Source organism: Equus quagga, chromosome 3 (assembly GCF_021613505.1).
Source record: "Equus quagga isolate Etosha38 chromosome 3, UCLA_HA_Equagga_1.0, whole genome shotgun sequence".
NCBI lineage: Eukaryota > Metazoa > Chordata > Mammalia > Perissodactyla > Equidae > Equus > Equus quagga.
The window spans coordinates 63,400,924-63,423,718 of NC_060269.1; the positions used below are offsets into that span (position 1 = coordinate 63,400,924).

Consider the following 22,795-nt stretch of genomic DNA (forward strand, 5'->3'; position numbering starts at 1 on the left):
ACGATCCCTGAGGAGGCGGCGCCGGGGCTGCTGGCGGCTCCCCAGCACAGGGGCAGGCGGAGGAGCGGGCAGCCGCGGCGGCACCTCCTCACTCCCCCCGCTCCCCGCGCCCCTCTCCCGCTCCCAGCCGGGAAGCCGCGCGCCGCGGCGCTCACCTCACCCCTCGCGGCCCGGCTCCAGGGGGCTGCCGCGCCAGCCGGGGACGGCCGCTGGTCCCTCAGGTGAGCCGAGCAGGCGAGAACCGCCGGCGCGCGCCTCGCAGCGACCGCGAGCTTTCGCGAGCGCCGGGGCGCGCGGCCCGGGGAGCGAGAGCGCGCGCGCGCGCGCACGCATCGCGCAGGCGCACTGCGCGCGCGCTCCCATTTTGAGCCCGGCTGCGGGGTGCTAGCTGGGCTTGCTTGGTTGTTCTCTGCCTCGCGCTGTGGGTGACGCCTTGCGCCCTCCTACCCGGCGGAGTCTGGAAGCGTTTTTCTTAATGCATTCAGCCCTCTTTGCAAACCTCTCCCTCCCTCCCCAGCTGAGACAGCGCAGCGACTCTCACCACCCGAGCCTGTGTTGCTATTAGTGCAAGACCGCTAAAACCCGTTCTGAGAGCTAGTATGCCTGCCTCGGGACCTGGGGATTGGAAGTGGTCAAGAGCGGGTTACAGAGTGCTGAGGGTGACACTGGGTGTAGGTAGAGTAGGCAACTGGCCTGTTGCAGAGCTCCACGCTGAAACAACAGAGCAGACAGGCTACCGGCCCGGGGACAGTGTATATCCTCTTTGCCAAGACCTTAGTGAACAGGTGGAGCTTGTGGTTATCGTGGCATTCCCCATCTTTTGCTCCTTAGGAAATGTTTCCCCTCTCTTTCTCTACATAAACTGTTTTAAGGCTGAAAGAGTTCGAGATCATCTAAACTCAACCTCTCATTTTTCAGACGAGGATAAGAACGCCCAGAAAGATTAAATGACTTAGCAAAGCCACTCAGCGTTTTAATGACAGATTCATTCAAAGCCAAAGCTATTCTTTTTCAGTGCATTGTTTTGCCTCCCTTTCTTTCTCTTCCTTTTTGTCCCTCTTCAACCTAGACTTCACGGGCATCATTTTGTTCTGTTAGCACACAGGACTTAAAGTAATATTGGTCCTCCTGCACAACAATGTGAATGTACTTAATACTACTCAACTGTACAATTAAAAAATGGTTAAGATGGTGAATTTTATGTTATGTGTATTTTACCAAGATTTTAAAAAATATAGTGTTAATATGTAACATTAAATAAATGTTAAATATGTAAATAAATATTGAGTATTGAGCTTGGACAGCCATAAATATAGTTTAACATCAGAAGGTTATCTACAGGGAAAAGTATAGTTAATGATATCTGAAGTGACAATTTTCAATGTTCTTAATGAATAAATACTTGTGTAGTAACATTTTTTTTAAAAAAACATAATGTTGATCCTTAGGCCTGATTCTAAGCAAGTCAGTGTGTCCTGTGGAGCCAACACAGCCACTACAGAGGGTGAATGAGGAGGCACGTAGCATATGCGAAAATCCGTGTTTGCCTGCGTTATGTATTTCCAGATCTCTTGTACCTACTAGACACATTTTTACGCAATTTACACACTGTCCTGTGAAAACTGTCAGGTATAGGACGTATCATAGCTCACATGGGGAGGTGGGAATGGTGTAGGAATTATCACCGAATGTATCAACATGGTTAAATCTCAGAAATATAACTTTGAATGAAAAAAGCAAACTACAAGATACGTAAATTATACCTCTTTAAAAACTCCTACCCATATTGTTTATGAGGCCAAACATATATATATCTCAAAAACAAAAAATGGACACATAGGCTACACAACAGTTTCATGACAGTGGTTGCCTCTAGGCAGGCAGAGAGGGTAATGAGGTCTGGGAAGTGTACAAAAGGGGCTTCGGCTGGTAATTACACACAGGAGGCCAAAATGTTAATATTTTTAAAAATTTCGGTGCGGGTACAGAATGTTTCTAATGTAAATCTGTAAACTTTTCTTTATGTTTGAAATGTTTCATTTAAAAGTAATGTTTAAGTATCTCAGACACTGAGCGGGCGTGCTCACCGTGAAGACATTGTGAATGGTGTCATTCAGTCTTGGGGTGGGGGTGGGGATCAGTAGTCAGACTGATGAGGTGCCCCACAAGAGGAGGCCCAGAATGTGCTGGTTGAGAGGCTGGACGAAAGGAACCTTATTTTCATGCATAAAATTTTCAAATCCAACAGAGATAAAATACGAAGCTTTCTTTTATCCCATCTCTTTTATTCGGTGCTGTAACCACCAATATAGAAAGTCTTTAATGAGCGGGAACTTCACAGAGAGACACAGCACGGTGTTAAACCTGGTCTCCTTCTGGATGAACCCGTTTTGAAACATAAATGTTAGCTGGTAATACATGGTAATTTAGTATTGCATCTACATACCTCCCCCAGGCCACCCCCCCACCCCCGTGCCCACACCAAAGGCTTTGTTTATTCATTTACACACAACCTGGTCATGTGGAAAACCACCAGGCTGAAATTCAGACAACCTAGGTTCTAATTTCAGTTTGGCCACTTACAGATCCTTTGTTAACTCAAAGAAAGCAGCTATCTCAGTGAGCTTCACTTTTCTTCTTTTTAAGTTGGGGATATACAAATGCTGCCTACTTTAAACCTGAAACACAATACTAACATAGGGTTTACATTTGTTTAAGCTGGAGCAGTGTACAGTCTTATCTATTTTAAGAAACATAAGATAGTGAGGAAAGTCTTCTTTGTTGTCGTTGTCGCTGTTGCCATAAGAACTGCCTTATATTTACCAGGAAGCTCCGTATGGAATTTTGAATTTTTGGTTATTCTCCAGCACTTGTTTATAGTTCTATCACAGCAATTATCATTGTGGGCCTTACATTAGTTATTTACGCATTGCATTTTCCAGTCTTCCTCATCAGATTTCTCTTTTATCCTTGTATTCTCACTCCACCCCTTATTGCGTGGTGGGTGCTCAATAAATTTAATTAATAGATTAGACTGCATTGTAAAATTTCCCAAATTTGGAGTTATTCTTATTAAGGCATGCCATCTGCTGGTTCCATAGTGTATCCGTCAGTCATCCTGAATTCCTTAATCCAGTAAATTAAAACTCGTGTTGAAGCACTTGTGAGTTTGTGTGTTGGGCAATTTTCCCAGGTCTTTCTACTTCCTGTTGCAGGTCCTCTTCTTTCATTGAACCAGTCGCGAATTCTTTTTCCTCCAACCCTGTTTTACCTGTTGGCCACTCTTAAAACCTGGAAAAGTGGAGTTTGCATTTCGGAGCCCCGGAGTGACCAGAGCAATATAATTGGGCATGCTCAGTGGGTTGGCCTGGTTTGGAACATAAAGATGGCTTGAAACAGGGATTTCAATGCTGCTTGTTTCGAGATTGGATGCGTCTTCGTCCTAGCATTATATTGGTAGTTTGCAGCCCCTCCCACCCTCTTGGCGCGCACATCTTTTTTCCTTTTATCCGTGTGCCCAATTTTGGAGCCAGCCCTCCTGGATCTCCTGGCCAATCAAGAGACCACACATTGTTGCCTAAGAGACCCCGGATGCCAGCGAAAGGATTTATGGATGGTGATTGGCCTACTGGAAGCTAGGAGAGGTGGGGGCTGGACAGAGTCAAAGAAAAAGCAACTATGACAACACCGGCGCTTGAGGCTTGAAGAGGAAGACGAGCTAAAAAAGGTGAGGACAGTGGGTAGTGCATGAAAAAGGTGGAGACTGTGTTTTGAGAGCTCCACTGTCAGATCCTCCTGAGCCTCGCAAGCCTTGTCAGTGCTCCTGGGGATTACGTTTTGCTCCATTTCAGCTGCAGAGTGCCAGATGCTTCATACTTATGAAATTAACAACCAACAAATAATTATTTCTATGCCTGTTAAGCACTAGCTCTGTGTATTGTATTATAGTTTTTGCTTTGTTTCTAACTAGTTGACTATAAGATTAATTCATATTTAAATCTAAGCATACCCTATTTCCTGATAATTTCCTGATAATCTCTAAGATTTCCTTCTCTGATGATACTGCAGTGTGCAATTGGTAAGTTGTGTGTTAGGAGAGAAACTCAATCCTATTCTGCTCTGTAAACTCCAAATAAAAATCTGATAATCCTGAGTATAATCCTAGTACTCAATTCATAATGATCTGAGTTTCACTCTACATTTCCACTAGTTTTGATCCTTAAACTGCGCCCCTCCACTGTTACATTCATTCATTCAGTTGATTTAACAAATATTTATTGAGCATTTGTTATGTGCTATGAGATTAAGATTCAGATGAGCAGCATCACAAAAGCACATAAGCAAAGAAACATCAGAGTTTTGTACGATTTTCTATTGAGTGATCGGAAGTTCAGTGTGTCTGGGCAGATAGTGCATGAAGGGACAGATGGATGAGGCTTAAAAGGTAGATTGAGGTAATTTCATAGTGGATCTAGGCTTGCAGGCTAAGGAATCTAGATATTTTGTGGCCATTACTGAGCCTCTGAAGTTTTGTGAGCTTAAAAGTAACACGATCAAATGGTCTTTTAAAAAGCACCTCCCTAAGTAGAATGGTGGTTACCAGAGGCTGGGCAGTGGGGGGAAAGGAGAGGTATTAATCAAAGGGTACAAACTTTCAGTCATAAGATAAATAAGTTCTGGAGACCTGATGTACAGCATGGTAACTATAGTTAATAGTAATATATTGTACACTTGAAATTTGCTAAGAGAGTAGATCTCAAGTGTTCTCACCACACACACAAAAGTGGTACCCATGGGAGGAGATGAGTATGTTAAATAGTTTATGGTAATCATTTCACAATGTATACATATATCAAAACACGTTGTACACCTTAAAAATATACACTTTATTTGTAAAAAAAAAAAAAAAAAAGAAAGAAAAAACCCAACTCCCTAACAGTAGACAGTAAACTCCATTAAAGCAGACTCTTGTCTTTGTACCCTAATGCAGGCCTGGTAGATCCTTAGTAAAGTTGAATAATGGTGACAGTGTAAAGAATGGCTTGGAAGATAGGATTGGAGGTAGTGGCCTTCCACTAGGAGGTGGAATTTTAGCAGAGGACCCATGCTTGCTGTTGAACATGGAACTAGAGCCATACATTGGGGGCTAGGACTGTAGGCCCTCTTTCTTCCTTTTTATCCAAAGAAAAATTAAAGATGAACATTCAAGGACAGCCGTTAAGGGGGAAAGAAGTCACAAAAAGCAACAGCAAGCTTTATGTGAAAGGAGGGGAAGACAGAAGCTTTGTCTTATTGATGGAGTGGGGACCATTATTTTTTGTGTGTGTTGTATAGAAGTGTCTGTCTTTGGAATAGTCCCGAGTGGTCTATACCATGAACATGTGTGTGCATGCAGATGTGCACACTTCCCATCTTCCGGAATGGAGGGAGGAGGAAAAAGTTGAAAAAAGGTAATGACGAAAAACAGGGCAGGACATCTCCATTTGCATGTTTCAGCAGGACTGTATTACCAGGACAGCTGTTTCTCCTGGCCAGAACCATCCCCTAGAAAACCAAACTTTCCTCAAGTAATTTTGAAGAAAGCCTAATTCAAATAATTTCTACCTCTAAGGAACCAGGAAAAACAACTAGTGCAGGGCCTTGGGGAGACCCTAGAAAAGCTACTTCACCCAATTTAAAAACTGTAAGGGCTGTCCCGGTGGCGTAGCGGTTAAGTTCACGCACTCTGCTTGGGTGGCCCAGGGTACACTGGTTTGGATCCTGGACAGGGACCTATGCACCACTCATCAAGCCATACTGTGGTGGCGTGCCACATACAAAATAGAGGAAGATTGGCACAGATGTTAGCTCAGAGCTAATCTTCCTCAAAAAAAAAAAAAGTGCCTACCTTGTTTCTTATACAAACTGAGCAGAGAGAAAGACAGAGTTTCTCAACTTACAGCAGGAGTTTTTACCCAGGGTGAGCAAAATTTTATGTTCATGTGCATTTTTCTAGGGAGAAGATTCATAACTTTCATCATATTCTCAGAGTTTTATGGCCCTCAAAAAAAAAGATTAAAAACAACTAGTTTAAAGAGAAGAAACGTCAAATGTAAATAAATAGCAAAAAAAAAAAGAAATCTGTAATGTTTAGCTTGGCAGATCTAGACTCAGTGACCATGCTTTGTATCTGTAATTTGCCTGTTCACAGGTACTTTCATAACTGCCAATTAATAATACTGTAATGAGGGACCAGCCTGCTAGCTTAGTGGTTAAGTCCATGTGCTCAGCTTTGGCGGCCCAGGGTTCACCAGCCCAGATCCTGGGTGCAGACCAAGCACTGCTTGTCAAGCCACGCTGTGGAGGCATTCCACATAAAATAGAGGAAGATTGGCACAGATGTTAGCTCAGCAACAATCTTTCTCAAGCAAAAAGAGGAAGATTGACAACAGATGTTAGCTCAGGGCCAATCTTCCTCACACACAAAAATATTAATAATTCTACTGTAATGAAATCATTTCTTATACCTTTTTCAGCTTAGCTAAACGTGTGACTTAGATAATTAGCTGTTAGGGGCTGAGAAGAATGTGAGGGCCAATCTAAGCTCTCTTTATTCTAGTGGTAAGGTGGCAGCAGGCAACTGCAAGAAGGTATTGTCTGATGATGCCCCTGAGCTTTTAAAACATTGGCTTTATCTTCAGCTATAACTTAAACCTGAAAGAGAATATTACATGTCAAGTGAGACCCCAAATATTTGAGAGCTAGCATGTGAGCGAATCCCCTATCAGCCAAAAACTAATGATTTTTTTAAAAAAATGGTCCAATCTTTGCTGCTGCAGAATACTTTTCGGAGCTTTAAATGTTTTCCACCTTAAAGTGTTTTGCTGTGGCCCTCTAAAGGACAAGTTTTTGTTGTTGTTTTGTTTTGCTTTTTTTTGTGAGGAAGATTAGCCCTGAGCTAACATCTGTGCCAATCTTCCTCTATTTCGTATGTGGGATGCCTCCACAGCATGGCTGACAAGTGGAGTTGGTCCGTGCCTGGGATCTGAACCCATGAACCTGGCCAGCCAAAGCGGAGCGTGCAGAACTTTAAGCACTTGGCCAGGGGGTGGTCCCAATAAAGGACAAGTTTTTTTGTGTTTTTTTTTAAAGATTGGCACCTGAGCTAACAACTGTTGCCAATCTTCCTCCTTTTTTTTTTCTTCTCCCCAAAGCCCCCCAGAACATAGTTGTATATTTCAGTTGTGAGTGCCTCTAGTTGTGGCATGTGGGACACTGCCTCAGCATGGCTTGATGAGTGGTGCCACGTCCGTGCCCAGGATCTGAACTGGCAAAACCCTGGGCTGCTGAAGAGGAGCAGGCGAACTTAACCACTTGGCCATGTGGCTGGCCCCCAGGACAAGTTTTGAGGCACTCTGTAAATGATAGGAAGTTCCAAGAAAAGCTGCAGGAAAATTATTTTTTGTTGAGGGCACCTATCTCTCGGGCATTTGGGACCCTTTTCCTCTAATCTTCACAACAGTAGTTGAGGGTAGATCTATGCATCCTTATTTTACAAATGAGGCAACTGAAGCTCAGATAGATTAAATAACTTGTGAAAAGTTATGCAGCTAGTAAGTTTTAGAGCCAGGATCAAAGCTGTATAAGATACAAAAATTTTGGTTGTAAACAACAGAAATAGATTCTGGCTAATGTAAGCAAAAGAGGAAATTTATTGCAAGGATATCAGGTGGCTCACAAAATGGACAAGAAAGGACAAGGGGCATTTGAGGGATGAGGCAGCAGGAGCAACTTGACAGAGCACCAGTGCTACTGTGAGTGACCACCTCAGCTGTAAAGTAAGGATGAGCCAACATCAGTCCAACTGGCCTAGCTTGGCCTTACAACCACCTCTTGGCCAGGAAAGGGAAGGCCACCTTGATAAGCCAACCCAGCAGACTCCAAACAATGAGGAAAAAGTAATTCCTCATGGAAATTTAGTGCTTTAAGGAAGGCAGACATATACTGGGCATCTAAAAACAGCCCATTTTCTTCAATAAACCCAATCTATCCATCTCCAAAGACTTGGCTTTGTCCATTACACCATTCTACTTCTTAAATATGGTATCATGTCAGAACCCTTGTCATTTAGATGTCAGAAAGTTAAGAGGGGAGGAAGAAAGTCACAAGGGACAAGGATGGGGTGTTTTATATTGCACCATGATTTTATAAATTAAAATATTTCTTTCTGGTCAATATGGTATATTCTTTGCTAGGAGTGATTCTGGATTTTCCTCTGTGGGCCAATGAAAATAAAATAGAAAATAAAATAGAGTTAAACAGACCTGGATCTGATTCTGAGTTCCACCACTTACTGTGTGTGTGATCTTGGGCAAGTCGTGTAACTTCAATGAGACTCATTTTCTTCATGTATAATGAGCTTAAACCCACCGCCTCACCAGATTGTTACAAGCTTTAATTGAGCATATGTATGAAGAGCCTGACATATAAAATACTCTCAGTAAATGTTCTTTCTCCCAATTCCCTCTCTCAACATACTAAAAGATTATAGTATTAGTACTTTTAGTATTCTGAAGATTATATGCTTCTTTTCTTCTGATAGGTGAAGTTTTTCTTGTGGAAGAATATCCAGTTATTTCATGATGGCATTTGCACCTCCAAAAAGCATAGATGGTTCCAAAATGCAGACAAAGATGAGTACCTGGACACCTCTAAACCATCAGCATTTGAATGACCGGGTAAGTGATTAGAGCTATTTTATCAGTTGTATCCGTGCCTTAAAGAAAAAATGTGTTAAAATTTTGGGTTATCAAAATATGAACAGGAATTATTTAGGATTGCGTAATGGATGAAAAAAAAGAAGGATGTTTCCCAAAAACTTATATTGAGCTCTTGCTATATGGGCAAGGCTGGCGATAGACGGACTCCCTGACTGTGATGAAAATGTCTTAGATTTGTTCTTTCTACCACTGTCACTCCTCCTCTCTCTCACTCCAAATGCCTTTTTTCTTCCAACACTGGTGCTCTGCTGGAACCACCAGGATTGATAAAGGAGAGGATAGTCCATGAGGAGTTCCCAAACAACAGATTTTCTTGCTAGAGCTATGCTTACTGGATAATGCTGCATATTTAACCAAATAAATAAAATGAATAAATCGCAACCAAGCACTCACATTACTCAGGTTCTCCTAAGAAGTTTATTTCCTGCTTGCATTCTGGGGAGGCATTATTAGAATACGGTAAACAAAGGCTTGCAGGAGTGGGAAGCTTACTATCGTACTGGGGTATGAGATTGGCCAACCTCTGGGGATTTCTAGCCCTGCTTCAGTTAGGGGCAGAATTTACCAACAGATCTGTGAGCATCTATTACAAGGACCACAAATAGTTGGCAGTAAAGTACAATCAAAATCAATAAAACTGACCTCATTATCTTGCTTCTACACACTAGTTCCTCTCCCTGGTGAAAGGCACCACTTTACATTCAAGTCACTCAAGCGAGAAATCTTCCTTCTCCCTGTCAGGTCTGGGATTTGGTTTTCCCCAATTTACAAGCTAATAACTTAGCCTGTTACTTATGGCCGAAGACACTACTGTTTCACAGTAAAAAGACACAAGGTTCTTGGGTCAGAGACAAAGAACTTTATGACTCACAGTACAGCAAGCAGCATGAGCTTCATGTTTGCATTGGTTCTCCTTGCCCACCTTGTCCCACAGGAGTGATGCAGAGGGCCCAGATAAATATTATACACATCATGGGTTTGCATCACAGCTGATGAACAATGAGCCCAAGGAATCCACTGCTTTTACTGTAAGCAGTAAGCAAGCCTACCCTCAGTACCTCATTGCTCAAGGTTGCTTTGCTGTAAACACAACTTGGAGAGACAGCCCAAGAAAATAGTCAGGGCCTTGCATTCTTATTATTCCAAGACATTTAGGAGTATGAGAGGCCCAAGGAGGAGTGTCTACCAGCAGCCCTTCACCTCCACATCCATTTCATTTTCAGGGTCTAGGATTCTTCTTCCTAGATCTCTTCATCTGGGCCCCTTTTCTCCATTCACCTACATAGCTCCACATTCTCAGTTATACACTCATCATCCTTTGCCTGGTACATTGCAGTCACCCCCTGACTGGTTTCACTGCTTCTATCCCTACCAGTCCATCCTCTATTCAGGTCCCAGAATGATCTTTCTAAAATACCAGTCTAGTCCTGTTACATAACATAGGCCCCACTCCAAAGGGTAAATTCCAAACTCCCACCTGTGGAATTGAAGACCCTTCGTGAGTTGACCTCAGCCAACTTCCCAGTTCCAACCCCTGCTACTGCTTCCTCTCCTATCTGGGCCAAGCTCAGTGGCCCCCATATAAGCTGTCTTCTCTCCCATCTCCACGCCTTTGCACGTGCTCTCCTCATTGCCTCCTATAAGAGTCAACTCCAATGTCATTTTCTCTGGGAAGCCTCCTCCTGCTTGCTTTTCTTTGCTCTCATCACTGTTTACCAACTTTCCCACTAGACTGTGATCTGCTAAGAGTTGAGATTCTGTCTTCTCTCTGCATCTCCAGTGCCTGATATGATTTCCAAAGAACAAGGAATGGAGTCAGAGTTCAGCTGTACTCTCTGGCCCCCCTTCGTTGACTCTCACCTTCTTGTCCCTACGTCTCTCCTCTCTTAGCTTGGATTTGACCTTTTCCTCTCTGAACCTAACAGATACACTAATCACTCTGGCAAAGCTGGAGTATCAATCCTGACCCCTCCTTCTCTGTACGTTCCTATTTCTACTCTTCTGTTGTGAAACATGAGCAATTCTGGGAGAGACAGAGGAGCCAGCATAGCAATCAGAATAGTGAGAAATAAAAGGGAGAGAGACTGAAAAAGGAAAAAAGTAAAGGAAGTGAGAAAAGAAGAGTGAGAAATAGAAAAGAAAGGAGGGACCAGGAGATAAAAAAGGAAAGGCAGAGAAAGAGAGAAATCCAACCTTCATCTATCTGTGAGCAACAGTCTATTGAAAATCTTTCTTATTCAGCTCAACAATTATTTATTGAGCACCTGTTTGCAATGCTCTTAGCTCTCCAACAGTTTATGTAACAGCTTCCCTACTTTCCCCCCAAAAAACTTCAGTGTTTATTTTTGAAATCTGTTTTCCCATAGAATTGTGAAGGTTTTATGCACGTGTGAAAAAGTGACTTGAATTGAAATACATATTCGTTGGATGCTTTGATTTTCAGAAATTTTCTTTGAAAAATTAGGAGTCTTGATTGACTTAGCATCTAAGGAGAAAAAGTATCAGAATTGCCTGAATGCCTGCTGCAGGTTGGGTTACTAGAGGAGCAGACTCAGATTGGCGTGTAGGGCATTGACCGGGAGGGCTCTCGGGATCAGCACCTGGGAAGGAGAGGGAAAGGAAGGGAAGGATGGGACGTAGGTTTGGGGCAGAGGATGAAGCTGTGTTCTGGTGCAGTCTCAACAAGGCCTCCTCAGACCCCATGGCACATCCTGAAGATCCTTCAGAGTCTTACAATGCATCAAGGGGGCCCGGCCTTTTTACTGGCACACTGACCACTCACCGGATAGGACCTTGGACAAGGCGGATCTCTCAAGCTTGTGGATGTCAGCCAGCAGCACTCCCAACAGGGGGGCGAATAAATCCTTCAGTCCTGGAGGGAGCTGGGCAGTGTATCACAGCAAGCATTGCATTGTCTTATCTTGGTTCTTGAATAGCTTTTATCAAATTGAATCATAATTGCTAGAGATAACATTTATTTTGTTGTTCAGACCTCTCATTTTATTCCAAAAAATTGTTTTTTGGTTTAGTTAGGTTCTCGTTTGGAGTAAAATTATTTTTTAAAATCTTTGCATGTGTACATACACATATGTATATGTATAAATGTACATAGATACACACATAGAATTTGTATATGCATATACCAAACTATTAATAGTGGCTTCCCCTAAAGAGTTAGATGGATTTGGGGGAGGTGATCCTGTTAGAAAAGAGCTTTCATTTTTTGCTATACATAGTGCAATAAAATTTCAAATTTTAAAACAATTTTTAAAACAAATATAAATAAAAGTAAACAAAGAACAATAACTCTAGAAATTGAAAATAATTCTGGTTCCAGATCAGCTGTTCCAATAATTTCCTGCATGACTTGAATAAGTCACTTACCTTCTCTGGGCTTTACTGTCCTCCTTTATAAAATGAGTGGGTTGGGTCAGATGACCTTGAAGCTTCCTTCCAGATACCATTCTGACTGTGTGAAAGGGATTAAAAACAGATGCCAAGGATACAGCTGGCCAGAAAGTGTCCATACAATAATTTCAAGGGGTTTTCTACACTTCTGAAACAGGGCATTTGTCACCAATGATCAGCATAATTTTGAGGTCCTATGAGTTTTTTTGTCTTAATTTTGTCTTTCTTCTATTCTGTAGTAAAATGTGAAATATGTAAATACTTCAGACTAAAATAAAAGTCACAGGATTTTAACTTCACAGCAGGCTTTAAGCAGAGAGATTGAATTCAAATTCAGATGCCTAAAAAATAGCATCATCAGCATAAGCAAATTTAACAGATTTCAAAATAATTCAGGCATTGTGAATCTTGAGAGGAAGAATGTTTTAAGAGTATGTATTTCTTTGCCATCTAGTGTTTTAATTGAAAGTAACCAACATTTCTTTTTCGAGTATGTTCACAGATGTAGAAAAGTACATGTTAAAAAGGTGTTCTGAGAAAAAGCACCTATCAATCAATCATAATTTAGGAGCCCCTAAATGTCTTACTTCTACACTGTAATGATGTCACACGTTGAAATATGTAACTGCGGTGTCAACAGACTAAAATAACAAACATAGGATTTTGACTTAACAGCAGGCTCTGAGTAAACTGTGATATAAACAGACTGCAGCATTCTGCAAAGAAAGAGGATTCATTTTAATATTTCCATTTTGAATCAATACTTTGTTTTCCAGCTCTTTAAGATGAAGAACTTGATTGCAAATCTTTGGAATGAAGACTTGCTCCAAACCAGAGAATATAAAATGCTAAGTCTGACTGAGGACCTGACAATTAAATAATTTGTCTCAAATTATCTTTCTTATCAACGGTAGAGTTGGAACTAGATCTGAGTTTGTCTAGTGTTTCTCGTCTCCCTCTTCACTCCCAGCAGTTTCTACTTGGGTCTAGATGCCTTTTGGTAAAGAACTGAATTTGCCTGGTCTCTGCTTAGACTTGGTCATTGGCCCTGTGAAGACTGTTGTTTTAGCCTGAATAACATCCCACCCTATTCCTTTTCTGCTATCTTCCTGCTGACTCTCCTCTCTCCTTCAATTCAGTGCCCCTTTGTTTCCAATGCCCCGTATTGTCATTGGACGCCATGGTGGTCATCCCAACCTCCTTTTCAAAGGAGGTTGTGGTTTTGGGGACTACCCTTTACTTCTTCCCACTGTAAGGCCAAAGTATGGGCAGCAATTCGTTGAGAATGTAGGGCTGGAAGTCAGGATAGGGAAGACCAAGGTTCTAGTGAGGAAGCAAGCTTGGGGTTGAGCTGAATAGACAGCCTGGAACCAGTGATTTTTTAAAAATGTATAAATGTGATCCCTTTGGCCCTCTGTTTGTTTGTCCTCTCTGAAATAAGGAAATTGAACAAAAAGGTCTTTAGGATTTCTTTTAGCTCTAAAATTCTTTGACTTTCGAAGCTTTTTTGTTCTTGTTGTTCAATTGGCAAGTGTTTCTTGAGGGCCTGCCATGGAACCTGTGGAGCATCTAGGGAAGGTGGTTGTAATCCACATGAGAAGATAAAATGAACAGACACAACCAGAGAGCCATAGCACACGCTGTCTAGTCCAAGGGGAGTGTGGGCTGTAAGTGGAATACAAGTTGGGAGCTAGATCCCTGGGCATCAGAAGTGCTGGTGCTGGTGACTTGGGTTGGGTGATAGATGATTGATAGGATTTGGTTAGACAGAGGAGAAGACGTCAGGAAATATTTGAATCCAGATTTTTGAATCTTCTATATTCTATAGGTTCTCTTCTATTTTCATCTCGAAATTCTGAGTTTATCTGTTCAGGGTCCTAGTAGCTCAGGTGGCAGTTGATTAGGGGGAGGAGGAGAAGGGCATTGTTTTTCTTCTTCCCTAATGTGTAAAAAGATTCTCGGTGATGTATGAGATTCTCCGGCCGGGAGCAAAACTGACATTTCACTGGCCTTGAGATTGTTGTCAAAGCAGTTATTTCAATGCCCATTTTGTGTGCCCCTTGAAACTAGTGTTTGAGCGTCTAAAAAAGGAAGGAAGGCATTATCTGTTAGAAGCGTAAAACCAGCTTCTCATCCTCCTCCACAAAAAGGGAAGAAATAGGCCTGAGCTGCTTTCCAAATAGGAAGGTTCTTACAGTGCTAGAGAATTTAGAGGAAGGGAAAAACATGATCCCAATTTTGAAAACCGACAGAGGGTGTGTGTGTGTGTGGGAGTGAGAGAGACGTTCACATCTGTTCATTCCTCTCTCTTGCTTCCTCTCTCCATAACTCCCTCCTCTGCCAGTATTCCCAAATTAGTCTTCCCTGCCTCAATTATTCAAATACACACGTGACTGATGCTCGGAAAAACACTTCCACGCCAATATATAAATACACTCACATTGTGCCGATACCTCCATAAGGAGGTTCATTGTCACAACCACATCCATTTAATCCAGCAAACGTGAGTACCTGTAATATGCTATGTACAGCACTCCACACTGGAGCTGAGATGAATAAGACATGGTTTCTGTCCTAAATAGTATATAACAATAAACCTATACAGACAACACTGAGTTGTAAGCCCAGAGGTGGACATATACAAATTTCTAATTCTACAAACGTATAAGCACATGCTTACCCACTTATGTGTGTACACACTGAAATATAAAAACAGAGCTTCTCCTTCATAAATTTCACAAGTTCTCATACTATTGATATTGAAATATGTGGGGAGAAGATCTCCATTTTCCTGGTTTTACTTTGTCATTTTTTTAATCTCCTTTCAAATACTAAAATTGATTTCACTTTTCAGTTCCATTCTTTTCTTATTTTCTTGCCTTAAAAAAATTTGCTTCTTTAAGATGAACTCTTGGAGAAGCTGAGAAAAAAGATACCTTGCCCAAGTTAAAAATAAGTAGAGTGCCTTCTCAGGAATGAAATCTCTCTTTTTATACTCACTGGACACAATGAAAAGACTGTCAATATTTATTTATTGATACTTTATGTCTTTCTTGTAATGGGTATTTTGTACCATGAAATATGAAATCATTCTATTCTTTTTTAATTTATTGTAGGTATTTGAAGAAAGAAGAGCTCTGCTTGGAAAATGGGTAACCATTTAAAATATACTTACTTCTATATTATGTTATGTTATTATACAGCCCAAAGAGTTCAGTTTGGACATAAGGTAATGAGTGATTGGTCATTGCCTGAGGAATTTGACTGGTACTTTCTGTATACATCAGTTAGGGTTCAGTCAGGAAAACAGAAACCATACCAGTTATTTTTTCAGACATAATTAAATTGAATAAGTAGAGCTAGTTAAACAAATATTGGAAAATGGAAACAACAAAAAGGGAACACTAAGGTGCCGTGGAGACAGAACTGCAGGAAGAAGCTTTACCAGCTTTACTGATGCCTCAGGAGCTCAGAGAAAGGACCCTGTGGAGCTGGGACCCAGCCCTCTAGGGGACCCGGACTTCTAGGGAATAAAGTAGATGACACCACAGCCAGCTGATTCTGGTATAACTGAGGAAGCGTGATGGTTCTGGGAGTATGGGAAAGATTGGACACTGGAATCAACAGCTACCACCAGGGCAAAGAGTTAGGGTGATACTGCCAGGAAAAGCAAGGAAACGGAAAGGAGTAGGGCTCTTCTCCCTCAGTTTCCCTCTAGTGCTGCCCTCCCCATTGGCAGCACTTAACAGGGAGCCCACTGTCAAAGGAGAAATATGGTTTATGGAGCCTTAGCCTTCTTTACTCACAAAGTAGTGTGTAGGTGAGTTGGGAGCTGAGAGAAAGGAGCTTGGTAACCAGCACAGTTCATCCATTTGGCTACTTAGCATCCATATACACCGTTGTACATATACTTAAACTTCCAAAGGAAAATTAACAACTTTATGCTTTTACCTAACAAGATACAACTATCCTTTATGCAAATGAAGACTTTCTCACCTTTTCCTCAAAGGAGACACGGAGTCCCAGTGGTCATTGTCCATCCCTGGGTCATGATCAAAGTGTCCATCTCTGGGCAGTGTTCATTAAATTGCTTTACCCTCCCACCTAAAACTCTCTACCGCCCGAGAGAATTTAAAACATATGGTTATGCAAAAACTTGTGCATGAATTTTCATAGCAGCATTATTCATAATAGTCGAAAAGTGTAGAGACCCAAATATCCAGCAACTCATGAAAGGATAAACAAAATGTGATTTATCTATGAGAATGGGGATATTATTCAACTTTAAAAAGGAAGGAAATTCTGATATGTTTTACAACATGGATGAACTTTGAAGACATTACGCTAAGTGAAATAAGCCAGACAAAACAGGACAAATATTATATGTTTCCACTTATATGAGGTACCTAGAGTAGTCAGATTCATAGAGGTAGAAAGTAGAATAGAGGTTACCAAGGAATGGGGAGTTATTGTTTAAGGGGTGCAGGGTTTCAATTGGGGATGATGAGAAAGTTCTGGTGATGGTGGCACTACAATGTGAATGTACTTAATGCCACTGAACTGGACACTTAAAAATGGTTAACATAGTAAGTTTTCTGTTATGTATATTTTACCAAAACTTTTAAAAAGCAGGGGTAAGAAAAAGGAATAAAATACTGATACATGCTACAGCATGAATGAACCTTGAAAATAGTGTCCTAAGTGAAAGAAACCAGACATAGAGTCCACATGTTATATGATTCCATTTGTATGAAATGTCCAGAATAGGCAAATCCATAGAGACAGAAAATAAATTAGTGGTTTCCACGGCCTAGGGGACAGGAGGAGGAGGAATTGACTGCAATGGGTACAAAATTTGTTTCTGGAGTAATGAAAATGTTCTGGAATTAGTAGTGATGATTATAGAACCTTGTGAATATGCTAAAAACCACTGACTTGTACACTTAAAATGATTAATTTTATGGCCTGTGAGTTATATCTCAATTTAAAAAATAAATCGGGAATCCTTTTTAAAAACTATACTTGGATTTCTTTAACTCTTGATATATGTAACAAACTTGAAATATTCCATCTTTAAAGCTTACAGTCAAAGGCTTCTTTCTTAAGGGAGCATCTTTGACCTGGAATATAACAGTAGGCAGAATGCCCTTTCCTATGAGTTACTGAAACTCATTTTCCTAAATGTCTTAGTCCATCAGGCTACTATAACGAACAACCTAAAAAGACTAGGTGGCTTATAAACAACAGGAATTTATTTCTTATAATTCTAGAAGTCCAAGATCAGGGTGCTGGCAGACTCAGTGTCTGGTGAGATCTCGCCTTCTGGTTCATAGACTGCTGTCTGTTCGCTATAACCACACATGGCAGGAGGGTGAGGGATCTCTCTGGGGTCTCTTTTATATAGACGCTATACCATCACCTTGGGGATTAGGTTTCAACATATGAATTTGGGGGGACGCAAACATTCAGTCCATGCACTGAGACTAACACAAAGTACTATTTCTTACAGCTCTTGTTGGTCTCAGTTGGTCACCAGTTCTTTTCTGTGTGGTCTACAAGCTCCAGTCTGAGGCTATTTATTAACCTAAATTTTTGAAAAATCGTATATATGGTATCTCTGGAAGGATTCACAAGAAAGGGGGCAACATGGTTTCCTCTGGGGAGGAGAACCGTGATTCTGAGACGGTGCAAAAGAGTCTTTCAGCTGAATAGACTTTCGTATCTTTTGTTTTTTTTAATCATGTGAATGTATTACCTATTCAAAATAATAACAAAATTTTACAAAATAAGTTTACTAAAAATTAAGAAGTGAAAAATACCAAAAATTTTAAATCTAGCTGAGTTTTTCTCATATTCTATTTATGCTTTTAAACTGACTTTGCATCTGTTACGAGTAACTTAAAAAGAGACTTATTTAGAATGACTATTTTTCCACCATCACTTCACTTACTATTAGTGGAAATCCCTGAGTTAATGTAACCAGGGCTAATGTTCACCCACTGTTTGGAGTGTCTGACCAGCTTCTGTCTATTTTGATTGCTTGGTGGCATTGCTAATTATTAAATATTTTTAATATGACCCTGGATAAAATTCAAGGTCTTCAAACTTTTTTAAAGATCTTGTTTATTCTTTTCTTTTACCATAACTAATAGAACCATGTATTTGCAAAGATGGCTGATTATCTTCTCCGAGAGACTAATTTATGGGGGCAGATATGGTTCTATTGTGATCTTTGGTGTACCTTCCTTGATACTACCAGGCATGTAATAAATATTTTCTAAATGAATAAATGATACTCACTGGTTTTTCTCTTTTGCCCAACAAAAAACGTATTCGTTAAATTCACTAGACCATGTAGTAGTCTATATACCTCCATGAAAGCTCCATGAATTAAGTTTGAGGAGGATATTTCCAATTCACCCTTATTTAATTTTCTCTCTCCTTTTTGGTTTTTAGATTTTTTCATGTTTTGTGTTTCATGAGCACCATAAGAGATTGATAACATAAGAAATGCATTTTCATAAAAAGAAAAGAGAAATAAGGATACCAATTCTTTACTTAGCATTACTTGGGAGTTTCATTGTAGGGATCAAGTATTAGTTTTAAAGCTCAATCCAGTATTAGAAGTAACGTCATTGTTTAAAACAATCTGGACATTGTAAGGTAAGATGTAATATGAAACCTATTCTATGATAAACAATCTGAAAGTATTTTATATTTGGCCATAGAATGTCACTTTTCTTCATACATTTGCACATGTTCCTGTCTGATGTTCTGTACAGTAACAACAAAATAATTGAGAAACTGAAAAGCTCTTCTACTTTGCTGTTGCATGCCACTTAAGCCTTTGTCTCTCAAATCTTCTCTGCCCTTCAGTTCCTGTTAGAAAAGGCAACTGCCTCCCATTAGACAGAAAACAACAGCAGAAGTATTTTAGTTGAAAATAAAGCATCTCAAACTTTTCTCAGCATCTTTGTTGTGAACAGAAACAATAGTAATGTTATAAAGAATTTGAAAAAGACTAGATGGCAGTACTTTTAACCTGCTGGAAACAACCATACTCAGAGTAAAAATTCAAAAGAGAAACGGGGGAAAATATTTTGTAAGTTGCATGATAGATAAAGATTAATATCTGGGATATAGAAAGAGTTCCTACTAATCAACAAGATAAATACAAATACCTCTATAGAATAATGGGCTAATAGAAGAATGTGAAATATACAAAAATATATAAATGGCCAATAAACATGTAAAATATGCTTATTTTTACTAAAATTAGAGAAATGCAAATTAAAACAATGAGATTCCGGGGCCAGCCCCGTGGCTGAGTGGTTAAGTTTGCGCGCTCTACCGCGGCGGCCCAGGGTTCGGATCCTGGGCAGGGACATGGCACCGCTCATCAGGCCACATTGAGGCAGCATCCCCTATGCCACAACCAGAAGGACCTGCAACTAAGATATACAACTATATACCAGGGGGGATTGGGGGAGACAAAGCAGAAAAAAAAAAAAAAAAAAAGATTGGCCACAGTTGTTAGCTCAGGTGCCAATCTTAAAAAAAAAAAAAAAAAAGATGAGATTCCTGCACGACCCCCCCTTGTCTCTGTGGCAAAAACTGAAATGATAGATAATATCTAATGTAAGTAAGGATTCATTGGGGAGTAGGAGAATATCCTAAAACACAATTGGAGGGAATGTAAAATGGTACAGACTTTTAAAAGATGATTTGACAGTATCTATTAAATTTTTAAATGCAATATCCTTTATGCTTGTAATTCCACTTCTATTTATCTGTACTAGAGAAATATTCACTTGGGACATGAAAAGGCAGATACCAGGATATTGCAGGGTTTTTGGGGTATGTATTGGAAACAACCTAAATGGTATCAATAGTAAATTGAGTAGATAAATCATGGCATATCCATCCTACCGTGAATGAATGTGAAAACAATATGCTCTGGAGTTCACTACATATCAGGACATTTATGGCTATATTTTGTTTGTTTTTTAAACTGATGTGTAGTATTCCACAGGATGGGTAAACTCTAATTTGCTTAACTGCTTCTCTATTGATGGATATATGTGTAAGTAAATGCATACTTACACAAATCACAAACATCAAACTGCATACGAGCAGTCGTCATTTCCGGGGACTTCAGTAAGATTGATGGGGAGGAGTGGTTAGAGAGGATTTTCATGGTTAATTCTGTATGTACCTATTTGAAACTTTTAAAACAACAATGTATTCATACTTTAATTGTGAAGTTAACTTCTTGATAATAGGACTCAGAAACTCAACCAGATTAATGTAACCACTAAGCAAAAAGAACAAGCCTCCCCCTTCATCTTATCCACCACACCCTGAGAACTTTTCCTTGCCGTCCAGTATGAGATGAGTGGAACCCCGTGGCTCTAGCAACTGTCCTCACTTCCTCAAACTGCAGCAAGAATCCTTGCAACAACTACTCCAAACATAGGATTTTCACAATTCTGTTGAGTTAGGAAAGCCCTATAAAAAGGCATTAAAAATAATTATAAAATATAATTATAGTCTAATTATGACTATAATGTAATGTAATGTAATATAATGTAATGTAATGTGGAAAAGGAACTAACTGTGATGTGAGATACCATACAAGATACCAGGATAGGAGAATGGTCCTAGCTGCTCCCCAATCTCACACATTGGATCCCTGGCTACTATGCTCTGGGTATTTTTACTTACGAGGTGATGCAAGAAATGTGGAAGATTATCGAATTCCTGTGGGGTTAACTCTTCCAGGGGTTATTTACTTTTTGAATTGTTCCTAGCACCTTTTAAATTCCAAAGGGATTTTCCCCAACATTAAGCATTCTTCTGAGTCAACCTGGCTGCCTTCAATGGCTAGGAGTTCAAGGAATGCAAATTCGTTTTCTATTAACCTAAACAAGCACAATTAGAAAGGAAAATCCCTACAGGCAAAGAATACCTATCAAAGCCAAATTTAAATTACCTTTGACCACTGTAATCAGGGAAATAAATGAGGAACCAATGTAATTATCTTTTTAATCTCTAGAGGAAAATGTTTTAATATTTCCTTTTATCGATTTCTTCAGCATTTTATGATACTAATTTTTTTTATATTCATCTTCAGTCGCTATTCTTCAATCTGAGCCCATTCTCTTCTTGTGAACATCAGTGAAGGGAGATGAGCTAACCTCAGTCATTCTAAATGTACTTCCCATCTTTGCCAATGCACAAACGTGGTAATTTTATGCTTTTTAATTTAGTTATTTGCATATATATTCTTTTTACATTGATTTAACCTCCATATTTATTATTTTTTTAACATAACTTTGATATTTTATAACAATAGCTGCCATATCTACAATGAGTCATGCACTCTAGTAGGAATTTCATACGTATATTATTTTATTTAATCCTCACAACAATCCTACAATTTAGATATAATTATACTTAGTGTATAAATGAGGAAATTGAGAGGTTGCTAGTGGTGGAGCTGGAATTAGTGACTTATTTCTAAAGAGTATTAGAAATAATAGAATATTGGAAGTGAGACTCCTGATGGCCTTATTCCCAAACCCACCATTAATCTGTAATGCCATATTTCCTCTTATCATGTTGATGTTTTACAGTTTGCTTAGCTGATCCCCTATTGTTAGGCATTTTGGATTTTCTCTGATTTCTTGCAGTGATAATAAGATTTCATGAAAATTTGTTTGTAACCATAATTGTCCTGGGTCCCTTCAAAGCTCAGTTTCTACAGAACTGTGTAGCACTGCCTAAAAGTAATTTAAAAAATTAATTCCCATTTTCATTTTGTCTCTCAAAGAAAAATCACAGGGGATTCAGTTTAAAACTCATAACAGGGGTAGGCTCAGAGGCAGTGGTTAAGTTTGCACACTCTGCTTCTGCAGCCCGGGGTTTGCAGGTTTGGATCCCTGGCGCGGACCTACACACCCCGCATCAAGCCATGGTGTGGCAGCATCCCACATGCAAAATAGAGGAAGATGGGCACAGATGTTAGCTCAGGGCCAATCTTCCTCACCAAAAACAACAAAAAACCTCCTAACAATACTTCTCAGATCTCCTTCCTTCACTCCTCAGTTCTCTCACATGCTGTAACTGCTGTTGAGGCGATTACAGTCTGAACCCACAAGCTCCCAATAAGTCAAAGCACCACAGCTCTTGTGTCACCTCATACCTCCTCCTTAGCTCCTTATTTTACAGATCAATGCAGCTTCTTGGGCCTGGTCCTTCCCGTGGCCCCAGCCATTCCAGTTTGTCTTCTCTCTATTCATTCTCATAATCCATCCCCAAAGGAAAGAAGTCTGTTTTTGTGGGAGTTGGAGATGTGGATTGTGTAGAGAAAAAGGAGAAATCAGAGAACACTTACACATGAATAAATTTTAGTCATTTATTTGAAAGGTAAGGTTTAGGATTTGTTTTTTTTTTTTTTCTCATTTTGGGTTTTTTTCCCGCCTTTGAATTATGGTCTCCGAAGTGAGATTTGTGGGTCATTGAATAATATAATATAATATATAATAGTGAATAATTTTTTGTTGTTTTTGAGTTCAGAATACTCATTATCTTTTTAAAAAATATCTTATTGAGGTCATGTTGGTTTA

At 40.0% G+C, this 22,795-nt stretch overlaps 2 protein-coding genes across 3 annotated transcripts in view; one reads left to right on the forward strand and one right to left on the reverse strand.

Annotated features, from left to right (window-relative positions):
- FZD3 (frizzled class receptor 3) overlaps nt 1-287 on the reverse strand; it is an 89,112-nt gene extending 88,825 nt beyond the window's left edge. Inside the window, exon 1 of one of the 2 annotated variants that reach the window (XM_046657160.1) lies at nt 156-287. The gene's annotated coding sequence lies outside the window, so the exon portion shown is untranslated. The remainder of the gene's footprint in view (nt 1-155) is intronic. The other variant, XM_046657161.1, reaches the window with a different exon arrangement.
- Nucleotides 288-3,308: 3,021 nt separating this feature from the next.
- FBXO16 (F-box protein 16) overlaps nt 3,309-22,795 on the forward strand; it is a 36,346-nt gene continuing 16,859 nt past the window's right edge. Inside the window, exons 1-3 of the mRNA XM_046655732.1 lie at nt 3,309-3,727; nt 8,582-8,717; nt 15,284-15,319. Of these exons, the coding sequence (XP_046511688.1) occupies nt 8,619-8,717; nt 15,284-15,319 (135 nt within the window). The 5' untranslated portion in view covers nt 3,309-3,727; nt 8,582-8,618. The remainder of the gene's footprint in view (nt 3,728-8,581; nt 8,718-15,283; nt 15,320-22,795) is intronic.